The sequence below is a fragment of the Notothenia rossii genome, assembly GCF_949606895.1.
Source record: "Notothenia rossii genome assembly, chromosome: 9".
Lineage (NCBI taxonomy): Eukaryota > Metazoa > Chordata > Actinopteri > Perciformes > Nototheniidae > Notothenia > Notothenia rossii.
Genome location: NC_136907.1, coordinates 23,475,810 through 23,485,108, shown reverse-complemented (window position 1 = coordinate 23,485,108; position 9,299 = coordinate 23,475,810). Strand labels below are relative to the sequence as shown.

General features: G+C 40.7%; 1 protein-coding gene across 1 annotated transcript in view; it reads left to right on the top strand.

Moving 5' to 3' along the window:
* Positions 1-1,140: 1,140 nt before the first annotated feature.
* abr (ABR activator of RhoGEF and GTPase) overlaps positions 1,141-9,299 on the top strand; it is a 123,049-nt gene continuing 114,890 nt past the window's right edge. The window contains exon 1 of the mRNA XM_079651245.1: positions 1,141-2,206. Coding sequence (XP_079507371.1) covers positions 1,402-2,206 — 805 coding nt within the window. The 5' untranslated portion in view covers positions 1,141-1,401. The remainder of the gene's footprint in view (positions 2,207-9,299) is intronic.

Here is a 9,299-nt window from a genome sequence, read left to right as displayed (position 1 = left end):
AATCACTACTGTAGCCTAATGTCAGTGCTTTTAAGACGATAAAAGTGCGCACATTACCTGTGTTAGCCCAATACAGGAAGCTCCTTTTTATATAAATAAAACACATTTTTAAATTCACAACACACAGTGTGAACATTTCAATTATAAGTAAAGCATGGTTGTTGCTTGCTTGACTGTTATTGGAGAGAAGTTAGAGGAATCCCTATCAACCGCTTCCACTTTACAAGAACATGTTGCATTCAAGTGCTGTCGTTATTATTTGCACTAATGCGCATGATAGGGAATTTTCTGTGGTTCTCAAGTAGTATAACATGTGTGAACATTTGATGATATGGATTTCATGCAGTATTATGTAATCAGTAGAGTTTAAGATTGTTGAGCTAAATAAAGGTTGTTTCTATTCTCACAATCATTTGGTTTTGCATTTTATTTGCTTTTTATTTTCTTTATTATTATTATTATCCCTTACACATCTGACGTACTGGATGTCTAAATGAAAGCAGGTCAAAGCTCTGTAGATAACATTTACATGCAGTGGTGTAAAGTAACTAAGTACATTTACTCAATTACTTTACTGCAGTACACTTTTGAGAGACATTTACTTAACGTGTATATTTCATTTTGTGTTGCTTTGTACTTCTATCCCACTATTAATCAGAGGTAAATCGTGTATTTTAACTCCACAAAAATGTTTTAAGATCTTTAGTTACTTTGTGAATTTGGATTAATAATTTGAAATAAACACCTAAATAAGACTTTAGTTACACCTGGAGTACATTTCAAAATGAGTACTTTTACTTTTGGTACTTCAAGTTTATTTTGATGCAAATACTTGTTTACTTTTACTTGACTAACATTTTTGAATGAAATATTTGTATTTGTAACAGAGTATTCCCACACACACTCTGGTACTTTTCTGGTACTTTTCTTAAGTACAAGATCTGAGTACTTCTCCAATCTCTGTCTAAATGTTAAGACCGGAGGAAATAAATGTGTTTTTTTGCAACTAAAGCAGAACACACCTACATCTGGTATGAAGGTGTGCAGCATTGATTTGGTTTGATTGTCGTAAAACTATATAGACAACACAGTTGTTCGAGTAGCTCTTGAAGGCAGCACGTCCCAATACAGGAAGTCTCGAAAGTTTTCAGCGCAGTGGCAACTTGTTATGCGTATCTCTCTGTGCACACGCTGCTGTTTGTGTGTGTGGGAGGCTGAGGATGGTCAGAAAACACTCGAGTTAATTGCGACAGACAGTTTTAACTGAGAAGGAGAGGAAGGAGGGTATTTTTCACAGATACGCCTCTGACTGTCGGAGAAGACAAGGATATTTTGGCTCCGACATTTCTCCCTGACTGTTACGAGACTGTGTTTGGCGTAGAGACCGTTTCTAACATCGAAATGTGGGAACAGGAGGAATTCGCAAAACACTGGAGGAATGAATTTCCCGACGGAAAGGTACCAACAATGGACTTGAAGTCTGTAGAGGACATCGAGTCGGAGCTGGAGGCGAGCAAAGCCAACCTGAAGAGGCTGCAGAAGGCTCTGGCGGAGGAGAAATTCAAGGTGATCTACCTGCAGACCACCGTGGCTCGGCAGAAGAGCAACGACCCGGAAAGGTTTGAGGGCAAAGATGAAAACTTTAACGCAGAGAAGAATTCATTTTCTAAGACGGGGGATATTAGGAAACCGCGGCAGAAGGAGGATGAGGGCGACGGGCAGAGGACCAAGGTGTCCGAGGGTGGGGGCGTGAGGCTCCACGCGACAGGTAGTACACCGGGTTTCCTGAGCTCCTTCGGGTGGGAACGAGCCAGGTTCAGTGGCAAGACAGGTAAGCCCGTCCCCATCCCTGTCCCGCCACGGAGGTTAGACTTTCAGAGAGGGGACACTGCCCCACCTGTCCTTGCCTTACCGAATGATAACGACGTGGGGAGCGACCGAGAATACGAGGATACGGAGCTGAATGAAAACTTCGTCAGGAATAACTTGTTGGCTCCAAAGATGGGCGGCAGGGACAACCAGAGGACGTCTAATTCCCTGCGGCCTTTCCGCCACAGCAGGGACTTTGACTCCGGAGACGACGGCAGGCTGTCCCCGTCCTTCCCGCAGATTCTCTACAGACCCTCCCGCGGTTCCGGCTGCAGCACCCCGGACCGGAGGAGTGACGGATACCTGAGCTCCGAACACGAAGACTCCTCTTCTGCAGGTAAGAGTTTTAATGTCAACACTACCACTGCTTTTGTTACCCGATATAAAATATAAATAAATAGAAGAAACAATATTAGCCTACGACCCCCACAATAACCTGGTATAACACAACACAACGGTGCAATCAATGGCTATGGCTTTTCTTGAGTTATGAGACCCTTGGTGATTATCAGGATCAAGTAGAGCAAATACACTCTTAGTGCAACAAGAGACCTGACAGTAAGTAATTCAAGACATCTGCGTTGCAGCAAAGGACAATACATAAGGGAACTAAAACATCTCAACAGATGACGGATTACATTTCATTAACGATGGCATTTTTTAATAGACACAGTGGATTGTCAACAAATGCATGTGTTGCATTTGACTTTAATCACCTCAGTGTGCACAGACTGAGCAGCTTGTCAATATTGTAGCAAGGCCTGTTCAGTGGCCTGCAATCCACAGGACAATTGATCAGAAAAGTTATGTGATGTCTGACTGCTGTTTCCTCCTGCTGTGGCTAGCAGCTCTTCCATTTGGAGTGGACATCATCAAATCAAGAGACCCTTCCTAAGTTTGGCTCATGACCAGACCTAAAGTGAATTGCTCTGAGTGGATGACTTTAGAGAGCTCACGCCTCATTTGGCCTTTTCAGGTAGAGGCATAACAGGGAACAGTAATCAACCAGTAGTGATTAATCAGATATTTCTTGTTTTGGTACTACTCTGCTGCATCACATTTTCTTGAATCACGTGGATTAGTGGTTTACCTCAGACTACTAGGCCCAAGGTATTCTGTCTATGCTTTTGCTGCAGTACATAAACAGTGCCTTAAAGAATGTATGTGCTGTTGACATTATGTGTCTTGTGTGTGAAGCAGTCAGCATTAAGTAGTCTATCTAGGAGCCTGAACTAATTTCTCAATTGTAGCTACGGCCCAGAAATGAAGAGCTCTGCTGGCCTTTTAGATTAACCCTGAGGGAGCTGCAGTATAGTTTAGAGCTAAAAACGGTTGAGACCTCAGATTATACCTAAACCCCCAGATTAAGGTTATAAAGACAAGTGAAATGGAAGCTACTGCAAGATTGTTTTGCTGACATGCTTTGAGTTGCAGAGTGGCTTGAAGGAATAGTTCAACATTTAGTAATGCACTTGTTTGCTTTGTTGCCAAGAGAACATTGGTTCCACTCATGTATGTGTGGTAAATATGAAGCTATTTTCATTTGGCACTCAGTTTAGCATAGCATAAAGACTGGAATCAGGGGCGTAGGAGCCATGCTTATTTAGATGTTGTTTATTGTCTTATTATTATTAGTATTATTATTATCATTATTGTTAACACCTCACATATTTGTAATTGGCCACTCTCGCACATTTGAACATGGATGTGGTTTATGGTATTTAGGGCACCTTTTGTTCGGGGTTTGTGGATGACAAAGCCTGATATTTTCTGTTGACTGTGTCTTAACTTGCTTATTGTTTGTTTATTTTCTTTGTTAAATATCCTAAAACTTTAACTTCAGTACAGAATTTTTTAGAATATGTCACAGCTTTGAGCCAAGGTTAATCTCTAAGCGTCATCATTTATTGGGAAATTGTCGCTACAGGGGGAAAACAGCTAGACCTTTCTGATGGTGACAGAATCAGCATACCAGCAACTCTAACAGCCTTACACTCTAGGGACCAGACAAATTACAAAACGATACAAAAGTGTGATGCGTTTATGACATTCCAATGGCGATTACAGAATTGCAGCCCCATTACAAAATGTATTTACTTCCCAGCCCCTGACAAGATGGTATCAATGAGCAAAACAAATAATATGAAGGCTTATCCAGGATGTAGGATTCACAGAGATATGGTATGCCATTACATTGTCACTTCCTCCTTAAAGTGTGGCAATATTGACACAGATTGTCTGCATGCCATGAGTCAAAGGTCAATGACTAACTTGAGCATTGGAATAGATAGAGGAAGACAGACATAACCTTTTTTTTGGTGACACATCCGTTCCCAAATCTGTTCTGCCCTTTAATATTATGGAAGGCTTAATTATTTTTGTAAGCTCATTTTCATTTTCTGTGGTTCTGTTGATGGCTTATGGTAACTATAGGGATTTACTGTATTTTAACTGTTCTGGATTATAAGGATTTTGGTAAAAGACTGACTTTAGTATTCAAACAAGAATCACAAAAATAAAGAAAACATTAGCCATAGCAGAAAGAGACCTTCCGGCCCAATCATTCCTTTCAGTTACATTTAGGCACCAGTGAATTCAATGGTGACGCTAAAGGGGAATAACATAATAATAATTTAATTAAGTAAACCAGGAAAATCTTCAATGTCATTTTTGAAGCTTGTCATTTAAAGTCAAACCTTTGTTGATATGTGTTACTTTATTATAATTAGATGTGAATTTGTGGGAAATGGCTCTAAAAGAAAGTCCTTTGACATGTGAGACACTGTGAGACACTCACATTGGACACTGTGAGAGCGTCTTGCATCTCAAGGGCTTGTCTTGTTTCTGAAATATTGAATGAACCAAGAAACTGCATTGTTTTGTCATTATAACACTTCCATTTAAGTTATAGGGGGATGCATTTCCCATAAACCTGTGTAAGTCCCTTAATCTATTCCATCTTTGTTGTCCGTCAGGAAAATGGTGTTTTGATCTGAACTGGGATAATCAGTGGAAAGACTTGATTAAACAATAGAGGGTGTGTAGAGCGGTGGGAAATGATTATGTGGAATCTGCCTGACACACACACACACACACACACACACACACACACACACACACACACACACACACACACACACACACACACACACACACACACACACACACACACACACACACACACACACACACACACACACACACACACACACACACACACACACACATATACACATACAAACACCAGTTCTGGGCTCATGCCAGGGGTCTTGCTCATGCCGAGGCCTTTGTGTGTTTGCTGGGAAGAGGTCACCCACCCGGGTCATGTGTCTGAAGCCACCTGTCTGGCCTCTGTCTGTCTGGCCTCTCTGTAGGCTGTGATTCACCTCTGATTCACGCCACTGTGTTGTTCTAAACCGGGAGTAATCCTCTGTTATTTTAAGCTTTGTTGAATTTCTTGTTGAAAATCTCAATGAACAAGTTCTTTATTGGTGTTTGTTATTCATTAGCTTAATCTAGTCACAGGCAGAAAACAATTATTAGTGATAGACAGGTACCAGTTTTTAGCTTTCATAACTATTTGAAGCATTCTTATGGAGAAATGTCAATTTTTTTATTGATTGCAAGCAACATTAAGGTCGATTAGGGAGTAAGGGTTGGTTATTTTTAGCCCCACAGCAATTTCAATCAGCATAGAAAATAAATTGTTATTTTCAAACGGTAAACACCCTCCTGTGAAGAAGTGTGACTCACTTTTTAATTGGTGATAAAGTTTCATTAAGCTTGTGCGATAGTTTACTTAAAGTTCATTATGTCAATTCATTAAGAATTGTTTGTTTTTAGACACCGAGACTAGAGCACAGTTTCCAGTTCCTCTTACCTACACCACACTCCGTCAGCTGCTAGCACAGAAAGTAGCCAGGCGGGAAAAATAGTACAACACAGTATTCTTAGATACTGTATGTAAATATTTAGTTATGAAATTATAGGCTTAAACAACCAAGGCCTGATATTGTAATTACAACAAAAAAAAGCCTTTTGGGCAGGATGTTAATATGAGCGTTACACAAATAGTATTACCGATAAGAGATGTTTAGTGCTGACAAGTATTTTGGTTCTTGACTGTGGAAGTATCATTTTGGAATTAAAGTCTTTGGACTGAAGGCCCTGTTAAAACATACAATTAGGAAACAACATGTTTGATGTTAACAATGCAGTGAGTAGGTTGTATTTGAGATAATCCTATTAGAGCTAAAGTGCACATATTTATTGTTGTTGTTTGCAAGATGACAACAAATCTGTGGTTTCCTACCCATTTTGGTCCCAGGAATTAATTCATAAGATCAGAAATGAATTACCTTCCCTAAAAATGTGACATGTATCTTCAGTGGAGCTTTTTTGCACCATAGAGCTTCTGTTGAATTGCATCACATGCTGTGTCATTCAGCTAATACTTGTCATGTCTTTGTGTATTGTATGCATAATAAGGACACTTGTTTTTGATAAGACTGTAGCATGGTTGATTTTGATCACTTGATGTGCTCAGAAAGGAGAACAGCTGAACAAACCTGTTCTTGTCACTCTACTACAGAGGAATTGCTGAATATGACACACATATTTATTCTTTCTTCCTGTGGTTGGCTCTTTCTCCACTCAGATAAGCAGGGCTTGTCTAGGCCTGTCCTAAACAGCATGTGCAGCAGGGGAACTGCATGTCATTTTGTTTCCATGTTAACAGTCTGTACTGTGAATGCTACCTCAGATTTGGTTTGTTGGCTTTCTTCATAAACCAGTGGATTTCAGATTTTCAGGCTTTGAGGCCTCACTCCGTACACACTCCTGGTTTGTATGTGTCATTACTGGACAGTTTGACGGCTCAAGTTACTACAGAGTCTTACTGCGAAGTTAAGGCTTTACACTGGCAGAGAGACCTTTCAGAACGGTTAGGCAGAATATCCCCACAATCACAGTACGTTTCTCTCAAAACTCTCTGGCTCATCTGAGATATTTCCCAGGCAACGCTGCTGTGGAGCTCAGGCAGAAATAGGTCTGCTCCTGTGGCATGTCAGTGTCTTGTTGCTTCTTTATGGTAGCATTGTAGTGTTAACATGGAAACAAGGGGGTTATATTAACATTCCTAGTATGTTTTCAGAGAATCTAGTGATGAAACCGGATGAAACGTATTCATTGATCAGTGAACAAAAATGTTAAGACGCCACCTTAGGTTCTGGGAAATCCTCAAAGACATGTTTCACAATTTTCTGGCATTTCAGACTAAATTATTAATTTATTGACTAATAAGAAACGCATTTGGTCTAAATCAAGCAGAACTACAGTATGTAGTTTTCAGGGTGTTTTGACATTTCACAGACTTAATGACTAATCAAGGAAAATAATCGTAACATGTTTTGATAAAAATGTGTTGCAGCCCTTGTATTGTTTTCCTCTTGCTTCTGTTTTCACTTGGACATTTGTTATAGCCCACTTTGAAAGCTTGGGTAGTGGGTACTGTGATAATGCATCCAAATATTCTAGCAGTAATGTGAACAATGGGACACTTTTTTCATCAAATCTAATGTCTCTTGAAAGTGTTGGCAGTCAAATAATCCATGGCTTTTAATCCTTGAAAGTACTATTTATGGCCTGACTTTTTCCTGTGTTGCCTTGGTGATGAATGAGTCGCCATGGTTGTGCAGGCAGGCAGACAGGATGTCTCTGCGATGGAGGAGGAGGTGTGGGTTTTGCAGCATCCTCGCTTGTTTTCTAAAATGAATGCAGCACTTGACCCAAGTTCTATATCAGAGGTGTGAAATACAAATGTAAGACAAATTGTATATAAAGGTCACGATCTGTTTCTAGCACGTTACATATACCTATATCCTCTGTTTTCTTGCTTCAAAAGTAGGGCAATGTTCTACTTTTGAAGCTTCGACGGAAGCGTCAGCCAATCAAATCCCGCTTATGCAAATCTGCCAGTACAAGCACTAGCCAATCAAACCGCGTGTATGCTGGGAGAGCCATACCGCAGGTCATTTCCTCATCTTCCAAAAAATGGAGGACAAAATCATTGTAGTGGTAGGGAATCACCCAGTGTTGTATGACCAGTCCCTGTTCACCTACCGGGATACAAACCGGAGGAGCCAGGCATCGAGGGAGGTGGCAGAGACAGTGGGTGGAACTGGTAGGTTTTCGCCTGTTTGGGAGTTTATATCCAGTGTACTTCATTTGAATGGACAGCTAGCAGGCATAGACAGTATATTTAGCCAGCATGGAATGTTGCGTAAAATAGCACCATAGACATTAATGTCATACATTTTCATCATATAAAGTGTGACATGTAAAACCTTTTACGCTATTTTGATTGGTTGTTGGTCACGTTAACTCCCAAGCTTTAGGCACGCCCACCGCCAAGTTTCAACCTGGCTTCAACGCACGCCGCCATGTGTAGGGGCCTCTGAATGGTTAGCTGGCCGGCTCTGGTGTGATTAGTCAATCACAATCACCGCTCCTTAGCCTATAAGGTACAATGTGTTGGAGTGCTAGCCTTTAGAAAGAAGCACCATAGTGTTGTATGTGTTACAGTGATGCCACTATGTTACGGACTTATACAAAGGAGTCCAGTCAAGGCTTTTCAGGCAGGGAACTTTCAGATTCTAGCCTTTGCAGACATTTGACCTGCACTCAAACCTTCGAAGCACACTACAGGAAAAAGACAACTCAAAAAAGCATAATAAGGCCCCTTTAACAAACTCCTGCACACTTTCAAACTGGCAACAATACACTTATTGTCAACGTTTTGGTGCAAGACCTTCATCAGTCAAAAAGCTTTAGGATTAAAATGTGGCATTATTTCATTTGGTTTCATTGTTAACTGGCACTCTCACGTTTGTGGTTGTACCCAGGGTTCCACATTTGTATCACTCACCAGCAAAAAAAAGAATGGTTATCTATTGAGTGTCAAATGTTGAACAAGAAGTAGCCATTAGGCCAGTGGACAAATGATTGTTTGCACCCTGGTTCAACCTAATGAGGCAAAACACTAAACATGTTGAGAAGTTTGTGTTTTTCACAAAGTTAGATTGTACAGCTAGTCTGGCCTTGAGAACAAATGAACCCCATTAAAGTAGAGCTTTGTTAACTGTGCCTGATTTCCCACCAGATTACTGTTTAAGGGGCATTGGCACACTGCCCTGTGTGTGTTGGCGTCCATTCCTAGGATCAACAAAGGTGTGGACCTCCCATGGTTTGCTATTCAGGAAATTGCTTCGCTGGAAAGATTTTCACAATGTGATGAGCAGGGAAAGGCTACAGGCTGACGACCCTAGCCTCTAGACAAAAAGCTGTACTCTCCATCCACCCTAAAAAGCCTCAGCTACTGCTCCCATCTCCCTTAAGTTAACACGTCTTATAAACAAATACTAGACAAACAA